This window comes from Mizuhopecten yessoensis, unplaced genomic scaffold (genome assembly GCF_002113885.1).
Source record: "Mizuhopecten yessoensis strain PY_sf001 unplaced genomic scaffold, ASM211388v2 scaffold3427, whole genome shotgun sequence".
Taxonomy (NCBI): Eukaryota; Metazoa; Mollusca; class Bivalvia; order Pectinida; family Pectinidae; genus Mizuhopecten; species Mizuhopecten yessoensis.
Window position 1 is genome coordinate 282,452 of NW_018405039.1, and position 22,172 is coordinate 304,623.

At 37.3% G+C, this 22,172-nt stretch overlaps 2 protein-coding genes across 3 annotated transcripts in view; one reads left to right on the forward strand and one right to left on the reverse strand.

The window, feature by feature from the left end:
- Nucleotides 1-1,793: 1,793 nt before the first annotated feature.
- LOC110447455 (Golgi apparatus membrane protein TVP23 homolog B-like) lies at nt 1,794-10,470 on the forward strand. Of its 2 annotated transcripts, none has more exons than XM_021493163.1 (6): nt 1,794-2,160; nt 8,213-8,367; nt 8,538-8,617; nt 9,176-9,301; nt 9,686-9,814; nt 10,202-10,470. In XM_021493163.1, the coding sequence occupies exons 2-6, from the start codon at nt 8,241-8,243 to the stop codon at nt 10,238-10,240; spliced, it is 501 nt and encodes a 166-aa protein (XP_021348838.1). In that variant the 5' UTR covers nt 1,794-2,160; nt 8,213-8,240; the 3' UTR covers nt 10,241-10,470. The 2 variants fall into 2 exon arrangements, with proteins under 2 accessions (XP_021348838.1, XP_021348837.1); XM_021493162.1 differs by lacking the exon at nt 1,794-2,160 and adding an exon at nt 6,698-6,841.
- Nucleotides 10,471-11,839: 1,369 nt separating this feature from the next.
- LOC110447460 (pentatricopeptide repeat-containing protein 1, mitochondrial-like) overlaps nt 11,840-22,172 on the reverse strand; it is a 20,836-nt gene continuing 10,503 nt past the window's right edge. The window contains 6 exon segments of the mRNA XM_021493169.1: nt 11,840-13,755; nt 14,884-15,069; nt 17,397-17,513; nt 18,433-18,859; nt 19,190-19,327; nt 20,546-20,656. Of these exon segments, the coding sequence (XP_021348844.1) occupies nt 13,594-13,755; nt 14,884-15,069; nt 17,397-17,513; nt 18,433-18,859; nt 19,190-19,327; nt 20,546-20,656 (1,141 nt within the window). The 3' untranslated portion in view covers nt 11,840-13,593.

Here is a 22,172-nt window from a genome sequence, read left to right on the forward strand (position 1 = left end):
TACCGTACAGACGTATATACCTACACCATGTACCGTACAGACGTATATACCTACACTATGTACCGTAGAGACGTATATACCTACACCGAATACCGTACTTACGTATATACCTACATCGTGTACCGTACATACGTATATACCTACACCGTGTACCGTACAGACGTGTATACCTACACCGTGTACCGTACAGACGTGTATACCTACATCGTGTACCGTAGATACGTGTATAGCTACACCATGTACCATACAGACTTGTTTGCCTACACCGTGTACCGTACAGACGTATATACCTACACAGTGAACCGTACAGACGTATATACCTACACAGTGTACCGTACAGACGTGTATACCTACACAGTGTACCGTACAGACGTATATACCTACACCGTGTACCGTACAGACGTATATACCTACACCGTGTACCGTACAGACGTATATACCTACACAGTGAACCGTACAGACGTATATACCTACACAGTGTACCGTGCAGACGTATATACCTACACAGTGTACCGTACAGACTTGTTTGCCTACATCGTGTACCGTACAGACGTGTATACCTACACCGTGTACCGTACATACGTATATACCTACGTATATACCTACATCGTGTACCGTACAGACGTGTATCCCTACACCGTGTACCGTACAGACGTGTATACCTACATCGTGTACCGTACAGACGTGTATCCCTACACCGTGTACCGTACAGACGTGTATACCTACACCGTGTACCGTACATACGTATATACCTACACCGTGTACCGTACAGACTTGTATACCTACACCGTGTACCGTACAGACGTGTATACCTACATCGTGTACCGTACAGACGTGTATAGCTACACCATGTACCATACAGACTTGTTTACCTACACCGTGTACCGTACATACGTATATACCTACACCGTGTATCGTACAGACGTGTTAACCTACATCGTGTACCGTACAGACGTGTTAACCTACATCGTGTAACATATGTACAGACGTGTATATCTACACCCTGTATAATACTGACGTGTCGTACGTCTAATCGTCCCAGTGTTATACGTCTGACCGTCTTCGTGCTGTAGGTCCGTCCGTCCCAATGTCATACTTATAATCGTCATCGTGTAGAACGCCTAACCGTTCCGTGTTGTACGTCTGATCGTCCTTCATTGTGTCGTACAAGAAGATATGTTTTCCTCTTATCATATGTCTGATCGTCCCGATGTCGTATGTCTGATCGTCCCACTGTCCTAGGTCTGCTCGTCCCAATTTCCTGGGTCTGCTCGACCCGACGTCGTATGTCTGATTGTCCCAATGTCCTAGGTCTGATCGTCCCAATGTCCTAGGTCTGCTCGTCCCGATGTCGTATGTCTGATCGTCCCAATGTCCTAGGTCTGATCGTCCCAATGTCCTAGGTCTGCTCGTCCCAATGTCCTAGGTCTGCTCGTCCCGATGTCGTATGTCTGATCGTCCCGATGTCGTATGTCTGATCGTCCCAATGTCCTAGGTCTGCTCGTCCCAATGTCCTAGGTCTGCTCGTCCCAATGTCCTAGGTCTGCTCGTCCCGATGTCGTATGTCTGATCGTCCCGATGTCGTATGTCTGATCGTCCCAATGTCCTAGGTCTGCTCGTCCCGTTGACATAGTCAGATCGTCCCAGTGTCGTGTCCAATAACTAAGACCTTGCATTCCACAGTTCAAGATGTCAACCATGACGTATACTTGTGTACAAGTCGTCTCCCTGCAGAGTAGCGGAAATTATGTCTGACGTAAATAATTGTAGCACAGAGTCATCCTCAAGTGTCCCATGAGGCCTGGTATGAACTCCAATGCTAACACATCTAATCAAAGAAAAGTAGTAACAAACTATGTGATTTTGGAAGTAGTTCCGGTGACAATCGAATACTCTTAAAAAATCATGAATGGCATTGAAGAGGTCGATCACGCGCGGAAGATCGGCGTACCACCAGGGTCCAGCGCCTGGAAAGTCATCACAGAGGTATTCCTTGTTACTAATTATAGCCCACTCCTATGGGAAGTGTCGGACACTTGTTAAACTGCTTACTTGTTAACTTCTCACGGTGTAAACAGTAACCACAGACCTGAGTGGGACGCCAGACATTTGTGGGCAAATATCCTAGCTCCTCCAAGTACAGTTCAGGTCAAGGATAAGGTGAGTCAGACAAGTAGAGTTCAGACTGGCCAGTATCCACCGATCACGGCACGTAACGGTCGCAGAAATGCAATGTTTATGGAGATACCACAAGATTGCTTTTATGGAGATACCATAAGATTACTTTTATGGAGATACCATAAGATTGCTTTTATGGAGATACCATAAGATTACTTTTAAATTATGCAACAATTTTGTCAACATACAAGTGATTACTCCTAACTAGCGCATAATTAATTTCCAGTAGTGAATATTTTGTTTTAAGGAGGCATTTTTTTAAGGAGATGGTTTCTTGTTTTCAGGAGAGGATTTTTTGTACCGTCACTCCACTGTATCGCCATTTTCTTTCCTGTATTGCCCGTCTTTGTTGCCTTGAAAAATAAATCAAAATGCCAACACTAGATATCAACATGAGCTCGTTTTTGCAGACGAATACCACAAATGAGTAGGCATGGCAAAATGAAAAGTAGGTCATAGTAGTTCGAATGCAGCGGAAACGAGATGGTCAAGTTGTAGAAGTAAATACATAATACATACGAAGTAGATCTAGACCAAACATTGTAATATCGGAAAACGCTAATTTCATACGAAGTTTTCACGTTTAATAAGCTGACGTTTGTTTTAATTTTCGTTTTGCCGTTTCATCTGTGCTGGATGCGATCTGCTAACAATGTTGATCTGACAATGTCATACAAATCTTGCGCATTTGAACCATTACCCCGGTTTCTGCTTCGCTAACCTTATTAGATCAGAAAGTGCTGAACAACTATCTGGTATGAGCCAGGATAGTAATGAGTTGTTATGGTTCATAATATACCAAGTATGTGAGGTTAAATGGCATTTGTGACGTGATGTTATGGATTGATTATACAAGGACACTTTGTTGTGATGTCATGGTTTATAAAAGGAAGACTTTGTTGTGATGTCATGGTTTATACGAGGAACACTTTGTTGTGATGTCATGGTTTATAAAAGGAACACTTTGTTGTGATGTCATGGTTTATAAAAGGAACACTTTGTTGTGATGTCATGGTTTATACAAGGAACACTTTGTTGTGATGTCATGGTCTATACAAGGAACACTTTGTTGTGATGTCATGGTTTATACATGAACACTTTGTCATTATACCATGGTTTTATACATGAACACTTTGTCATTATACCATGGTTTTATACATGAACACTTTGTCATTATACCATGGTCTATATAGATGATATGTTGTCCTGAGACTATCGCCAATACCGGGAACACTTTGTCTTGAAGCTATATTCTGTGCTAGGTATACATCGGGATGTCATGGTCTATACAAGGAACACTTTGTTGTGATGTCAAAGTTTATACAAGGAACACATTATTGTGATGTCATGGTTTATACAAGGAACACATTATTGTGGTGTCATGGTTTATACAAGGAACACTTTGTTGTGATGTCATGGTTTATACATGAACACTTTGTCATTATATCATGGTCTATATAGATGATATGTTGTCCTGAGACTATCGCCAATACCGGGAACACTTTGTCTTGAAGCTAGGTATACATCGGGATGTCATGGTCTACACATGAAACTATTTGTAGTGATTACATAATAAATACAGGCAACACGACAATGGGATGACATGTATATGGGGGACATATTGTTATTATACCATGGTTTATAAAGTGCATACGTTGGCATGTTGTCTTGGTCTATAAAGGGAAACTTTCTTGTGATGTCTTACGTCTATTTAACGTGATGCCATAGTCTACGTACGGAAACTTAACCGTGATACCAAGGTCTATGGCAGGGAATACTTTGTCGAAATTGGTGATTTAAATTGTGATTTAGTGATGTCTGTTCGTGGAACACCTTTTTGCAATGGTGTCCCAAAACTATACGACTCATAATCTGAATGCATGTCGTGGTGCAAGGTGGGTAACTCAATTACTGAGAAGTTAATGTATCGATCGTCTTGATGTAAGGGAGGCAACCCAGAGCTGCTACGTATCGTCTTATGGAACATATAAAATCGATGTGCAATCTATTTGATAAAACTTATGTCGGCATGTCACGATAATAATAATGACTTGTGAAGTAAAATATGCGTGATAATCTAACTTGACTGGTCGTCATAAATTATATCGACATTTCGAAATAAATTTCTTTAAATCTCAGGCGAGTTAAAAAAAAAAATCATAACGTTTTCTTTTACGTACATCATTCAAAACAAAACACGAAAAAACAGCATGGTATATACACGGTAGATATAGAGAAAATTGAGATTCTTTGAAATCCGATATACGTTCTGTTAGTTAATTGCTCCTAATTGCTTCATAAAGATATTTTCTAAGAAAAGTTCATTCTCTTTTTAACTCTTAGAAATAAATAGAGATGGATTTGTCTAGTACTTACTCTTATATACTTTCTCTTCAAAGTTCTTTGCGTATTATAAAGTCATCTCCGTCTTCAATATCTAGTCTAGAGGCCTATATCAACATAGCGTGGTAATGTGGTATCATCTATCAAATGTTGATAAATAGGACAGTAAGATAATATTTCCAACAAATACAAACCGCTGCCTTACAACTGGTATATCCCGAGTGACACCTGGTTAATGGAGGAGAAATAACGTATCGTGTTTCCCTACCACATGGACAATATAAACATATTATTATGGCGAGATAAAACAATAACACTATAGTCAAGATAATCAGGTCGATACGCCAGTTTTCAGTCAATCGGAACTCAGTTGTTGTGTCTTTTGCAAATATTACTAGAGAAGCTCCGAATAAGGGAAATATGACCAATGAAACTCGAGTGCGTGAGGACGAGATGATGTTTTATTGCCCTGTCATGTGCTCAGCATAATTCAAAGAGGTATAATAAAATATGCTAGTGGGTTTGTGCACATATGATAATACAAAAACTCTTTTATGTCCAAAATTCAAATGAAAAAATGAGTTACCCAGCTAAAACTATCACCTGTGTTATTATTCTAATTATACCATGGGATTGGATGTTTTCTCTTTTTCTTTAACTGAAGGTATATGTATTCCCACAAAAAAATCAGTTATACATTTTCGATGTCAACTCTCCATACAACTCACCCCTAACACAAATGACTGACAAATAAAACATATAAAATTACTGATTGCAATAATAAATTATGTATCTGTGTATTTTTATATATCTTAAACTTTTCGTATTTTGAAATCTATATAAAACAAACAAATGGACGATTTTTTTTTGCTTTGCCCCCTTTCGTTACTGTACTTGAAAAACTCGGGATGTTGGTGCACTGACGTCTCTAACAGAGTCAGGAGATGGTTCGAGGTTTGGCGTTGCATGCCATATTTTCTCACTTTTAATCCGGTACAACACTCCTCAGGAAATCAAAGCACACACAACAAGACAGGATTTAAAAGAAATCAGAAACTATACTAAACTACATCTGTAAACTTCCTAAACATTTTCTTTGGGTTGGTAAAAGTATGGATTATGAAAAGTTATTTTTAAACAACCAATACAATTATCTATGTGACGTTTCGATGACTAGTACGATATGTACACTACCACCTTCATTAGACGACCGGCAGTGAAGCGGTGTAAAATGTGTACGAGTTGTCCACAAAATCGATGTCGATTCGGCTATGCTGTAAGCTTATGTATAATAGTTGTTATATATGTACCGAAATGACTCGATTCAGCTACGCTTTGTTAAATACTTGGTTCATTGATTGTAACACCGTTGTAAGCGTCAGTCGCTTCTTGAGGTAAATAATTGGTCAAAGATGTGCGAGAGTCTTTGAGCCCCCTCGTTTCGATTTAGAACTGCCCCTCTGCGGTGTATCCAGATGGCTTCCTTTGTCTGGCGCTTGAACAGATTGCTCTATCTGTCCAAAACTTTGGAGTTATCCCCGTCAATCACATGATTTGTCTGTGTGGCATGATCTGTGATTGCCGATTTATTTATCTGGGACTCCGACTGCTTTCTTTCTGATCTGGTGAATTTTATTTCCGGTGTTCACCAAGGCGGACCCAAAATCGCCTTCCAGTCTCTCCAATATACGAAGCGTCGCAGTCTGCGACGTTTTCTTTAAAGTTAGGTGTTTTATCCTTAGGGTGTACTAGGATATTACGAAGCGTCTTGTGGGGCTTCATAGCTGCTATGTCATGACCGCGATATATCCTCTGGATGGTTTCGGATATACCCTTTATATACGGGATGACCACTTGACCTTTGGTTTTGTTCTTATCCTGACCTTGATTGGCCTTTTTCTGACATCGATTTTGTGGACAACTCGCACACATTTTACACCTATGTGTGCATATGCTTCACTGGTCATTTGTCTGATGAAGGTGGCAGTGTACAATGTACTAGTCATCGAAACTTCACATAGACAATTTTATAGGTTGTGTAAAAAGAACTTTTCATAACACCTCTGTAAACGTTTCGTTTTCCCGTATTTTCCTTTTCCGCATATAATTTCCATTATCCGTTCCGTGTTTCTGTAATTTAGTAACGACCTAAACATTTACGTGACTCTGAGTATCCACGCATACTTCCGCTTCCAACACGGCAGGATTCGGATGGGAAAAACAACACAACACTTAATATTCCCTATACAATGGACGCAACAGAAGATGTTACTCTCAACTTTGGCGACGAAGATGAAATAGACAGGAGACGACTCTTAAAGTGTGTTATAGCATTACCCCAGTCAGACATTTGACATAACTAATCTTCATGTACCGATACCATCAGTTTACTTATAGTATAAGCCAGTTTATGTGCTTTTTATTGCGCATCGTTATGCAGATGCCGTGGGCATGTTGACAAAATTGTTTTTGTAGCGAATGTAAACACTGCTGACTGTGTCTCTGAACAGTATTCAAGAAATGCGGCAAAAGTTCGCAGTTTTATTTTCATAAAAGAACCTTTTCACATTGGAAGTGTACATTTTCGATTTGTTTCATGTTTGCCATAACTTCTTACCAGAAATCATGTGACTGTCACTTTTTGAGTTGATCTATTCTACGACCTCCGCCAAAGCTGATATTCTTATTATTTAGTTATATATACTCAAGTTTCCTGAAATTTGCTAAGGCCTGCAGTAAATGTAAGAATCTTATGCATAACATATTGTTGCCATTTTAGAAGGCTTTTATTTTCTTATGCTGGTTAAAAGAATGAAAATGATTTCCTAAGCTCATTCCCTTTCCTCGATACATTTCCTAAATTTTGGAATGTAGCAGTACCACTGTATTAACAGTATGTGCTTTAAATCAACCGACACCATGCCATTTATTTATGAAGAAAGCTTAACTTCAGTTGACATCGTGCTTAAGAAAGTGATTGCAAAGCAGCTGTCAAGGTAAAAGTAAAGAACAAACATTGTTTGTTGAATTTTTCGGGGTCTGGTTTAAGACCGTCTTTGCTAAGTATGTGTCCGACATAGGTAACTTCCTCTTTTTTGGAATTTGCACTTTCCCGGATTAAGTTTCATTGTGGTAAACATTGTTTTTGAATTTTGCTCTAATCCATTGATTTGACAAGTTTAGCCTTAGGGGTTCCAAAACTGGTTATCCACAATATATAGTATGTGTGCGACATGTCGAGACCACACACAGCGACAAAACCTTAGTCTCAACTAACAATTAATGTACAAAATTGCAAATAAACAAATAGATGTTAAAAAATGTTTGCTTCTCGGATCTGATTCCATTAAATAGCCTTTACAGATAGTCAAATGGTCTTTTCTTCCAACACTCCATTAAAATGTCTGCTGCCCACATAGTTTGTAAAAATGAACAAGTGGGTAATAAAAATTCTGAATGGGAATAAAAACAAAAATGGTAGCTGGTAGCATTTCACAGCTAAAGATTTTAAAAAAGTGTGTTTTAGTGGATTGCTTTGAATGCACTTGTTCCTCAGTCGCAACAATTGGGATATTTCTTATGGTAAATCCCTGGTTAATGTTAGCATAAACATAACCTGGAAGTTTTCTTTCATTGATGTATTTTCCCAGAAATGACATGAATTTCAATTTATTGTAATTTATGCTTGCAGACACCCCATAGCTGTGTTCTTCCATGTGATGTTCCGGTCTGCGGCTGTTGTAGCTTATCTATTCTGTGGCTGGTTTAGCAGTAGCTTCATCACCAACTTTGTCCTAATTGTCATTCTTCTATCAATGGATTTCTGGACTGTCAAAAACATTACAGGTGGGCAATGTTTTCTCACGTATATCAATATATTTATAAAGGCAAATAAAGATACACCCAAGTTCTTTTAAAAGTTAATAATATGATTTTGTCTCAACAAAGATTAAAATTGAATGAGAACAAGGAAGCTGTATTAGATAAGTACTTGTAAGTCTATTGCCCTTTTACAGGAAGATTACTGGTGGGACTGAGATGGTGGAACTACGTAGACGATGATGGTGTTAGCCATTGGGTGTATGAATCCCGGAAGGTAGGTTCACTGTGCATGAGCCACACTGATTAAGCTACATGGCACGCAAGTTAAACAAGCCAATTGAGCAAAAGTCACACTCTGAGTTACATGAGTTAACTCCACACAAGTAAATTAAGTTACATGAAAAACACTGCACATGAGTTACAAGAGTCACTGTAGATAAGTCCCACTGTACACCAGTTACACAAGTCGTACTGAACACAACTCGTTTCACAAAAGTTGCCAGTCACACCAGTCCTACCCTGTTTAAGTTACACTGCACAAGTGACATGAATAACACTGCACAAGAGTCCAGTTTAAACCTGTTATGAGTCACATTTTAAACTTGATGCATGAGACACAGTTCATGAGTACAGGAGTCGCAATAATGATAAAAAAAAAATTGGCATTACGCACAGGTGACATCCCATCATCAAATAATGGATACATCAATTTTATTTCTTGTGTATTATTGTTGTACAGTAGCTTCCATTGCATGTAAGGTCCTACTAGAGTCAAGTTTTCATGTTAGACATGCAGAGATCTGAGGTTAAGATGAGGCTTTTTGTGTTGCAGGGAATTCACCAGAAGAAGATAACAGCCGCTGAATCCAGGATATTCTGGCTTTCACTGGTGGCTTGTCAAGTCATCTGGATAGTTTTCTTCTTTGGAACTTTATTTACTCTTAATTTTAAATGGTTTGTAAGTATCCTTAGACTGTGTATTCAAAGTACATAAATTTAGCTTATTTAAATGCGTTCTGATTTGCCATGTTTTCCAGTATTTTCCAGTAGGTTTCATATGAATTCATAATTCAGCTTATTTAACCTGTATATAAACTTCAATGTCTTCTGTTAATTCACAGCACATTATATTGGTGAGATTCAGAATAAGAGTCATCAGTTCGGTATGAATAATAAAGACTAAGTTTGTTTTGAACACAAACAGGAATTGAAAACTTATTTTGTGAGCTTTCGGAAACGTCTGTTTCCTTTGTCAAGCAAAGAGTGCAAATAAACCATGTTACTGTTTATTCACAGAAGATTATATTGGTGAGACTTTAACGGTGTTAGTGTTTACTCACAGATGGTGGTGTTAGTTGGGACAATAATGAATGGTGCTAACATGTATGGCTACGTTCGATGTAAATACGGATCAAAGAAGAAGCTGACGTCAGTCGCCAGTGGATTCCTCGGTAGACAGTTATGGAAATCAGTAAGTGCACTCATCACTTCTTGGCCGTCATATATACCATTCCATGTCAAAATCTACTCTGAAATGAAAGTACCCCTGGCCATGGTATATAAAATCTTCCAGAAATCTAATCTAAACTTGAAAATGTGCATATGCCCCGATTGATCACCATGCCAAAAGATAATTTTTATTTATAACTGATTACTATTCATTAAATTAATAGAAAAAGACTAAAAGATTGTGTCTCTCTAAACCTTCTGATTGTAATTATCTTTCTTTAAATGTAACAGGATCCTGGTCACAATATATTTTGCTAATAAAAATCAAGTTTTCAATACCATGTTTTAAATCAAAAGACTTATTAACCCTTAAATCTCTCTAACTTAATCTGATCATTTGGACTTGCAGATGACAACACCAGAGCCAGAGGAGCAAAGCCAAAAGTAATCTGTAGAAGATGACCTGTGTGTGTAAACTGACTGAAACAACAAATGGTCCTCGGAGTAGTGTACACGATATGCACCAGACTATATTAAGGATTGGTTGTCATATTTTTGACGTTTATTGGCGTGTAAACTACATGGGGCTTGCGATATATTTCATGGTGCGCGTTAGCAAATAATTTATTTTTTTTTTATTTAAATGCATATTCCGTCTTTGCGTATTTCAGAGTTATCTTCTCTTGGGAACAGGTATTGATTGTTATGTCACTTGTTTGTGAGAGTAACGTCATCAATTTTTGAGAAAAACACGTAGTTTTCTCACCCAAACCAATGACGTAACATTCAATCCCCGCTCCCAATAGAAGATAACTCTGCAATACGCAAAGACGGAATATGTCAATTACCAATTTGTATACTAACATGTGACCATTTTAATATATGTTGTGGTGATTTAGCGATTTAACTGTCATACAATAACATTTTAAGACACAACACAGCGGAACATCGCCACTTGGCGGTAATTAGGTCAGTGGATCACTACACTGACCTAATCACCGTTGTAGTTCATTGGAAAATATGTTACGATGGGACCAGTAGAGTTATCTAGGCACTATGCAGTGCAAATGTAAATATATATAAATGACAAGTTGACCTCCCAGTGTATCACATGATACTTGTTGGACTGGTGGAAAGATCTGACAATAATTATCACAAACATTTTATTTATTTGTCGGTTTTAATAGGTAACAATGAATAATTATTAATTATAGTGATATATTTAAATGTGTAAAAATTTGATAATATTGCACAAATTGCATCAGTATAATGTCTAAAGCAAAAGATGTGTGTATATTTTCTTCAAGTTTGAACAAGTGTTGTGATAGTGTATTGGCATAACTGTACATGGATGAAGATTTTCTCTCTATTCTCTGGTAACTGTAATCAGTGATCAGGGGGTGTCTCTACTCTCTGGTAACTAGTATCCATTAAAGGGGCATATCTGTGTACTTCAGTAAACTGTTACCCATTATGGGGGTTCTCTACATTTGGGTAACTGTAATCTATGATAGGGGTGTATCTCTACACTTAGGTAACTGTAATCTATGATAGGGGTGTGTCTCTATACTTAGGTAACTGTAATAATGATAGGGGTGTGTCTCTATACTTGGGTAACTGTAATCTATGATAGGGGTGTATCTCTATACTTTGGTAACCGTAATCTATGATAGGGGTGTGTCTTCATACTTTGGTAACTGTAATCTATGATAGGGGTGTGTCTTTATACTTGGGTAACTGTAATAATGATGGGGGGTGCCTCTTCATTTGGGTAACTGTAATCCATTATAGGGGTGTGTCTCCATACTTGGGTAACTGTAATCTATGATAGGGGTGTGTCTCTATACTTGGGTAACTGTAATCTATGATAGGGGTGTGTCTCTATACTTGGGTAACTGTTATCTATGATAGGGGCGTGTCTCTGTACTTGGGTAACTGTAATCTATGATAGGGGTGTGTCTTTATACTTGGGTAACTGTAATAATGATGGGGGGTGCCTCTTCATTTGGGTAACTGTAATCCATTATAGGGGTGTGTCTCCATACTTGGGTAACTGTAATCTATGATAGGGGTGTGTCTCTATACTTGGGTAACTGTAATAATGATGGGGGGTGCCTCTACATTTGGGTAACTGTAATCTATGATGGGGGCGTGTCTCTATACTTGGGTAACTGTAATCTATGATGGGGGCGTGCCTCTATACTTGGGTAACTGTAATCTATGATAGGGGTGTATCTCTATACTTGGGAAACTGTAATCTATGATGGGGGCGTGTCTCTATACTTGGGGAACTGTAATCTATGATAGGGGGGGATCTCTATACTTGGGGAACTGTAATCTATGATGGGGGCGTGCCTCTATACTTGGGTAACTGTAATCTATGATAGGGGTGTATCTCTATACTTGGGTAACTGTAATAATGATGGGTGTGTGACTCTACATTTGGGTAACTCACTGTAATAATGATAGGGGGGTGTTTCTATACTTGGGTAACTGTAATCTATGATGGGGGCGTGTCTCTATACTTGGGTAACTGTAATCCATTATAGGGGCGTGTCTCTATACTTGGGGAACTGTAATCTGTCATTGGGGTGTCTGTGCTCTAGTAGCTGAAATCCATTATGTCTTTTGTTATATTTAGTGGAATCTTGTTCATTCGCAATAAATTCATTAAAGTCAATATGTTCTAAAAGCATAAGCCAAAGGAATAATAATAGGCATGGCACTTATAATGCATTATGGCTTGGTTAAGTTCATGTATAATAGAATGAACCTTTTATTTCTATGTATTGATCTCAAATCATTCCATATTTACTCCAGGAAACCAAAAATTGGAACAGCTATTGCAATTGGGTACAATGTTTAAAATTGGGTCCAGTGGTTAGAGGCTTTTTTAGAGACCTGCTCTGCAATCAGTACTGTGGTGTAGTCGGTTTCAAAAATCAGCTGTACCAATTGCGAAACAGGCCTCTTTGATCATTTATATTCACAAAAAGCATCGCCCCAGTACCAAATTGCACCCGCCGTCAGATTTGGGTTCACCAGTAAATATTTATATATCAAAACTGCATTATTTCCAGATTTTTTCTTTGTGCTCACCTGATTCAGATATCAGTGGTATGTGTATCCACTTTGAAACTTTTGTGGTGGGTGTATGTTTGTTGCGTGTACAAGTTTTGTGGTGAGTTGCCTTTGAGAGATTTGTCGTAGACGTATGTTTGTGTTGCGGTATACCAAGAAATGTTTCGCTGCAGTTAAAGCTTTATGACAACAGAGAAAATCAGTACACAGTTTACCATACAATTGAATGGTGAAATTACCACTGGGTGAATATCAATTTTCTGGTCGTTAGAAACTCTTAACAAGGCAAACCTTTCCCCAGGTATGCAGTGCTTGAATGAGAATTGTGGTAGGTGAGTGAGTGCATTACTATGATGAGATTACTGGTAAAGGGTGTGTTACTCTTGGAGGATATTTCAGAAAAGAAAATATAACAATACCAAAACTGAATTTGTTGTTAAATTTTGTTTTTATTTCATACTGTTGTTGTTATTGTTAATATGATAAAAAAAAACTAACAAGAGTACTGCAATGCGGAATACCCATCCCATGCCAATCATGATATACATGTACTATAAATACTTCTGATATTTGGTGAAACTATGGCCAAACAATGTTCAAATTAATTAATGTTACGGTTAAAGTTGTAAGTACATTATCTACACTTCATTTATAACATATTTTTTCATTGGCTGTGTGTCCTACATTGCCATGTTCCAACTGCATTATGTAGTACAACTTTCACCCTCTACCACTGGTCAACTTAATTTTCTTCTGGTAGTTTTCCAATTGATGGGCTTCCTTGTGTACTTTAGTTTTAATTAACCATTGTTTATAAAACACATTGAGATCTTGTAAGTCCTTCTCCAATCTTCTTGTTTTGCTGTTTTTGGTGTTTTTGCGCTGTAACAGAAATTAAGATCCTCCATTAAAATGTGTGTTACAATGAAAAACACATCAACAAGGTGGACACACAGATAATAGAAAGGTTTTGGCATCACCAAAATTTGGCATTTTTGCAAAAAATGGAAGGCTAAATCGCTTCATGATTAGGAAGAGCATTTGTTGTACTGGTTGACTTAATTAACCTGAAAATTCCAGGATTCCTATGTACAGATATATGACCTAAATTCTCTGACATCCTGTAATAGCATTGTCTATCTCTGACATCCTGTAATAGCATTGTCTACTCTGACATCCTGTAATAGCATTGTCTATCTCTGACATCCTGTAATAGCATTGTCTATCTCTGACATCCTGTAATCACAGCCTATCTCCATCAAACCTGTAATGGCACTGTCTATCTCTGTAAATCAATGTAAGAAAGCACACCATAGCATCAATTGTACTCACACCGTACTTCCTGTACACTCGTTGCCTTTTTTTACTGCAGCCTGCAGCTTTAATAATAGCAACTAGAACTCTTGTAGTTACTAGTGTGGACATGCTTATACGGTGGAGTGTGTGACAATAATTACCCTTATAAGGGCAGACAAAAACAGCAGCTTAATAATACAGGAGGAAAATGTGTTACTTTGTGCAGCAGAACTTTCTGCTATAGTAAAACATAACGTTACATTTTGCATTTTCGGTGAATTAATAGTAAAAGTCAAATGAAAAAAGATCATAGGTGACATGATATATAGGACCTAACATTTGACCAAAAAAAAATGTTCACTTCGTTTTTGTGGTTGAAAAGTGTGTCATATCTATCACTGATGATAAGTAATACTAATACTTATATGATGTGCAAAAGGTTGCTAGTGGCGCTTACTGCTCATTTCATCTCAAAACATACCATTGTTTTCAGTAAATAATCACCATAATGTAATGAAAGTTTGTCATTAGATGGAGAATGGTATTCTTTTTTTCCAGAATTTGAAATAAGATCTTTTGGTAGCGTTACATGTTACATGTCATATGGTGAGTGACACACTATATAGCTACATCCCATCAAGTCACATAGTCCTTGGTCACTCAATCAGTCTGACACCCCTAAGTCAACCATTTTAAAAGCAAATTTTCACTCACCTGTTCTAGTAATATTTGCTCCCTTAGCTTTTGTAAATGCCTTTCAATTATTTGCAAGAAATAAATGTCTGGTTTTATATTCATTGATTCCATTTTCCTGAGTAAGTGCTTTTTATATGTAAAATGTCCTGCACCTTTGCCGATAAGGATACCAAAAGTTTTGATATCTGGAACCAACCCAACATTCTGTAAACAAACAAGTGTATAATGGAACATCAAAACAAATATGGCATTATACAATTATTCAAGTAATATGTTGTACAAAATTAATCCTTGTTTATAATCAAGTTTGACAGAGCGACACTTATCCCCCACTCATTATTTTATAACAAGGTATCACTGAGCAACACTAATCCCCCACTCATTATTACAAAACAATTTATCGCTGAGCTACACTAATTCCCCACCAATTATTTTATAACAAGGTATCACAGAGCTACACTAATCCCCCACCACTTATTTTATAACAAAGTGTCACAGAACTACACTAATCCCCAACCACTTATTTTATAACAAGGTATCACTGAGCTACACTAATCTCCCTTCAATTATTTTATAACAAGGTATCACTGAGCAACACTAATTCCCCATCAATTAATTTATAACAAGGTACCACAGAGCTACAACTCACCAAATATTTTATAACAAGGTATCACAGAGCTACACTCATTCCCCACCAAATATTTTATAACAAGGTATCACAGAGCTACACTCATTCCCCACCAAATATTTTATAACAAGGGATCACAGAGCTACACTCATTCCCCACCAAATATTTGATAACAAGGTATCACTGAGCTACACTATTTCCCACCAAATATTTTATAACAAGGTATCACTGAGCTACACTAATTCCCCACCAATTATTTTATAACAAGGTGTCACAGAACTACACTAATCCCCAACCACTTATTTTATAACAAGGTATCACTGAGCTACTCATTCCCAACCAAATATTTTATAACAAGGTATCACTGAGCTACACTAATTCCCCACCAAATATTTTATAACAAGGTATCACTGAGCAACACTTATTCCCCACCGATTATTTTATAACAAGTTATCACAGAGCTACACCCAATATGATTTTATAACAATGTACCACAGAGCTACAACTCACCAATGATTTTATAATAAGGTATCACTGAGCTATACTAATTCCCCACCAAATATTTTATAACAAGGTATCTCTGAGCTATACTTATTCCCCACCAAATATTTTATAACAAGGTATCACTGAGCTACACTAATTCCCCACCAAATATTTTTTAACAAGGTATCACTGAGCTACTATAATCCCCCATCAATTAGTTTATAACAAGTTATCACAGAGCTACACCCAACCTATGATTTTATAACAATGTACCACAGAGCTACAACTCACCAATGATTTTATAACAAGGTATCACTGAGCTACACTTATTGCCCACCAAATATTTTATAACAAGGTATCACTGAGCAACACTAATTCCCCACCAAATATTTTATAACAAGGTATCACTGAGCTACACTAATCCCCCATCAATTAGTTTATAACAAGTTATCACAGAGCTACACCCAACCTATGATTTTATAAAAATGTACCACAGAGCTACAACTCACCAATGATTTTATAATAAGGGATCACTGAGCTACACTAATTCCCCACCAAATATTTTTATAACAAGGTACCACTGAGCTACACTAATTCTCCACCAAATATTATATAACAAGGAATCACTGAGCTACACTAATCCCCCATCAATTAGTTTATAACAAGTTATCACAGAGCTACACTAATTCCCCACCAATTATTATATAACAAGGTATCACTGAGCAACACTAATTCCCCACCAAATATTTTTATAACAAGGTACCACTGAGCTACACTAATTCCCCACCAAATATTTAATAAAAAGGAATAATTGAGAAACACAAATTCCCCACCGATTATTTTATAACAAGGTATCACTGAGCTACTCATTACCAACCAAATATTTTATAACAAGGCATCACTGAGCTACACTAATTCCCCACCAATTATTATATAACAAGGTATCACTGAGCTACACTGATCCCCCATCAATTAGTTTATAACAAGTTATCACAGAGCTACACTAATTCCCCACCAAATATTTTATAACACGGTATCACTGAGCTACACTAATTCCCCACCAATTATTATATAACAAGGTATCACTGAGCAACACTAATTCCCCACCAAATATTTTATAACAAGGTATCACTGAGAAACACTAATTCCCCACTGATTATTTTATAACAAGGTATCACTGAGCTACACTGATCCCCCATCAATTAGTTTATAACAAGTTATCACAGAGCTACACCCCACCCATGATTTTATAACAAGGTATCACAGAGCTACTTAAAATGGAAGCTCAAACAAGATATACGTTGGATTGGAGGAAGTTGATTAATCGTTTGATTGGACAAATTTGATCAATATGGCTTTTTTCTTTAAATAAAAATATTCTATGAAACAGACATGTTTAAAAGTACATGATGAGAATTACCTCCATGGAATCAAGTATCTCCTTCGCCTCATCAGTGTGCCTCGTACAGAACATCAGACTTCCATATGTCTGCTTGTTGGGAACAACATTATATTTGGTAAACAGTTGCAAAACAGCCTGAAAAACAAGATATGAGTTGAATTAATTTTTTCATCTAACAACATTTAAGCAAGTTTTTCTGTCAATTACCTTGTTCATAATTATTAATAACCTTTTTTAGTCATACATGACCTTGTTCACTGACATTTACCTTCAGTTTGAAAAGTATGACATACCGGTATGGTCTATTTATTCATGATAGAGCCGTACCTGAGGCTTTAGCTCCATATAAAGGCAGGTGTCTAATGTGTGTAGTCCTTACACAGCTATACATATACCACAGATCAGTAAACAATGATAGAATGTTCAAAATACCATCACTTGTGAACAGTAGTCATTATTATTGGACTGATGATCCTGATCAATATGGCTTAATACCTGGATATACATTTGTATATCTCAAATGAATGAAATTCACAAACTTATAATACATTAGAAATTAAATAATTTAGAAATACAAAGATGCCTGCTCTTTTTATTCTATGTTACATAGATAAAATCTGTTCATACAAAATTTGTATTATTTATTATTATATGGCACACTTCTTACTGAATGTTCATTAAAACTATACTTGAAGGTTTATTTTTCTTCTTTTTGTTAATGAAACATTGTCAAAAAACTTTTCTACTAAATGGTACCCGTAAGAACAATGTTGTGTTTTCTATGGTTTCCATTTTTGTTGGCCAATAAACATCGGTACAAAACTTTGGGATTTTGATACGTCAACATGATTCATCCCTGATTATGCAAACAGTATGATATCGGCAAGACCTGAGAAATTTCCGACTGGAAAACATTAATATGTTAACAGTAGAGGGTTGTTCAACTGAAATGTAAATATCAATGATGCATATAGATGCCGCTGTAAAGTTACATACATAAAAGCAGTTACAATGCTTAAGCACAAAACAAAGGCAATCACGAGGAAATAAGTACCTTTGCATCATCATAAGACTCCTGATGTGCTTTAGTGCGCATAAGTGCATTAAGAAATGTGGAGTCTGCTTTTATTTTTCCTTCTTCGAGTGCAGACAGAATGATTTCTTCATCTTCCTTTCCTCTTGTCATCTGTACCAACCAAGTCAATACACTGATATCTGGACTAACTTCGTCAGCCTTCATCCTCCGTAGAAACCCTTTTATACCACCCATTAACAAGAGTCTATCTTTACCTTCCGACATATTACCAAGCGAAACTACTTCTGAAAAAGACTCCACTGGGTCTAACAGATCGGGGAATTTAGCTACTGTCATAGACGACAGGGACGTGTCGACTTGCTCCTCTGACAATAGAGACACCGCAGTATCATCAGCAACATGTTCTGTATGTAGCTCCAACTTGGATTCTTCTGCTTGTTTTTGTCTGAAACAAATGTTACCTTATCAAAAGTCCTGAAATCTGATGGTACAAGCACCAATGTTTGTTAATACTTAATCAGATAGACCCATACTTCTACTTATCCAATGTGTAGGTAAAGACAACTAATAGGGATGACAAAAACATGTAAACAAATGGAATCCTTACCTAGAATTATCAGCCTAATATTAACGTTTGAACCCTCAGGAAACTCACATGGACTTAGTCCATAACTGATCTTAATACAAAAACTTTACCAACTTGAAGTACAAACAGTCAATGGTAATACTATATACCCCACAACACTCTAGACAGCACATTAAATTTGCTGCTTACTTCCTTTGCTCAAGTGTTTTAGGAGACTTTTTATATTTCACTCCCTCTCCTTTCAGATCACCATAACATTTCTGTGGGGGATGTTCAGGGTGTTGTTGACTACTCTGATGTGCTGTAATTTCAGTCGTTGCTCCTATTCTGTAGAAATGAAAGATGATAGTAATAATGAGATGTTAAAGAGGTTCCTTTGGAAACTATTAAAATCTGTTGAGAGCCAAATTAACTAGAGTAACACTATATATCAACTAGAACTGTAAGCCAAAGGCTAACTAATACCCCCGCTGCTATATAAACTAGAACTGTAAGTTAAAGGCTTACTAAGGCCAAGCATTGCAAAGCAATCCAGTCTCCCACCAGTAACAAGTATTTCGCACAAAGGGCCATACCTCCATCAAAAAGGGTCGAAAACCCAAATTAAAATGAGGGTAAAAACTACATAAGATACCGATCATTCATGCAAAGTTAAATGAAATCCACCTGTTAGTTAAGGAGGTATTGTGCGGACAAGTATTTTGCACAAAGGGGCATAACTCCACCAAAAAGGTTGAAATCCCAAATTAAGATGCCGGTGTACAAATGCATAAAATACTGATCATTCATGCAAAGTTTCACTGAAATCCACCTGTTAGATAAGGAGGAGTTTCGCGGACAATTATTTCGCACAAAGGGGCATTACTCCATCAAAAAGGGTTGAAATCCCAAATAAAATGCCGGTGCACAACAACATAAGATACCGATCATTCATGCAAAGTTTCAATGAAATCCAACAGTGAGTTAAGGAGGAGTTGCACGGACAAGTATTTCGCACAAAGGGGCATAACTCCACCAAAAAGGGTTGAAATCCCAAATTAAATGCCGGTGCACAACTACATAAGATACTGACCATTCATGCAAAGTTTCAATGAAATCCACCTGTTAATTAAGGAGGAGTTTTCCGGACAAGTATTTAGCAAAAAGGGGCATAACTCCATCAAAAATCGTTGAAATCCCAAATTAAAATGCCGGTGCACAACTACATAAGATACTGACCATTCATGCAAAGTTTCAATGAAATCCACCTGTTAATTAAGGAGGAGTTTTCCGGACAAGTTATTGTGGACGACAGACAGACAGACAGACAGGGTGATTCCAGTATATCCCCCCCTAACTTCGTTGCGGGGGTATAATTAAAGTAACACCAATAGCAGGAGTTAATACTACAATTTACTAAAGAGTTCACATCTGCTGTCTTTCAGTAGTAATTTTAGTTATTTGTGTCTCTACGTCTGTTGGTTACTGTTGGAGGGGCGGGGGTGTGTCTCTCTGTTTGTAAAGTAAATCACTGCTTACTGTATTTGTTCGAGTGTTTCAGGTTACCTTAATGGCTGCACTCCCTCTCCTTCCAGATCACCATAACATTTCTGTGGGGGATGTTCAGGATGTTGTTGACTACTCTGATGTGGTGTAATTTCAGTTACTGCTCCTATTCTGTAGAAATGAAAGATGATCAGATAATGAGATGTTAAAGAGTTTCCTTGGGAAAAAAATTAAATCAATTGAGGATTAAATTATCAACTAGAGTTAAGACATGTATTTATGTATCAGAGTAATTTTGAGATTGTGAACTAAAAGTTCAACCAATCTTCACAATTTTATCTAATTTTGTTAAATTTGGTTGGAACATCATTCATACCAAACCTATCTATCCATGTGACATATATTAATTCCAGTCCTCCAAGTAATCCAAGTATGCGATGGATAAACCATAAAGGTAACCTTTAAGGTTTCATTAAAATCTGTTCAGGAATACAACCTCTAGAGTAAAAACGAATGTGACAATGAAATTCTATTTTTAGTAACAGAGATCTTGCCCTTGGACTGATTACAACGATATAAAGACTTGTTCAAGGCATGTTGAAAGTAAACAAACCTATAAAGTTTCATCAAAATGTCAAGAAATATGGCCAGTTGAGTGATGACAAGGAATGTGTTGGTGACATTTTGGTAACAGGGACGTTGATTTTTGACCGATTACTCCCATATTTGAATTTGTTTTAAAAATGGTATTTTGAAGATTGGGAGTTTGGGAGATGTATTTTAATACCAAAGTCATTTAGGATGGAGAAAATGGGACTGTAGAATGTATTGTTTAACACCTCGGTGTGACCTTGAGGTTTTTGTAAGACGTACCAAATATATTTACATTTTGGCCTGGAGTTGTTTACATGACACACACAACTGTAGTTCTACTATCTGTGTGGCCTGGAGTTGTTTACATGACACACACAACGGTAGATCGAGTTGTTTACATGACACACACAACTGTAGATCCGCTGTCTGTTTGGCCTGGAGTTGTTTACATGACACACACAACTGTAGTTCTACTGTCTGTGTGGCCTGGAGTTGATTACATGACACACACAACTGTAGATCTACTGTCTGTTTGGCCTGAAGTTGTTTACATGACACACACAACTGTAGTTTTACTGTCTGTGTGGCCTGGAGTTGATTACATGACACACACAACTGTAGTTCTACTGGTTGTGTGGCCTGGAGTTGTTTACATGACACACACAACTTTAGTTCTACTGTCTGTTTGGCCTGGAGTTGTTAACATGACACACACAACTGTAGTTCTACTGTCTCTTTGGCCTGGAGTTGTTTACATGACACACCCAACTGTAGTTCTACTGTCTGTGTGGCCTGGAGTTGTTTGCATGACACACACAACTGTAGTTCTACTGTCTGTTTGGCCTGGAGTTGTTTGTATGACACACTCAACTGTAGTTCTACTGTTTGTTTGTCCTGGAGTTGTTTTCATGACACACACAACTGTAGTTCTACTGTTTGTGTGGCCTGGAGTTGTTTGCATGACACACACAACTGTAGTTCTACTGTCTCTTTGGTCTGGAGTTGTTCACGTGACACACACAACTGGAGTTCTAATGTCTCTTTGGCCCGGAGTTGTTTACATGACACACACAACTGTAGTTCTACTGTCTGT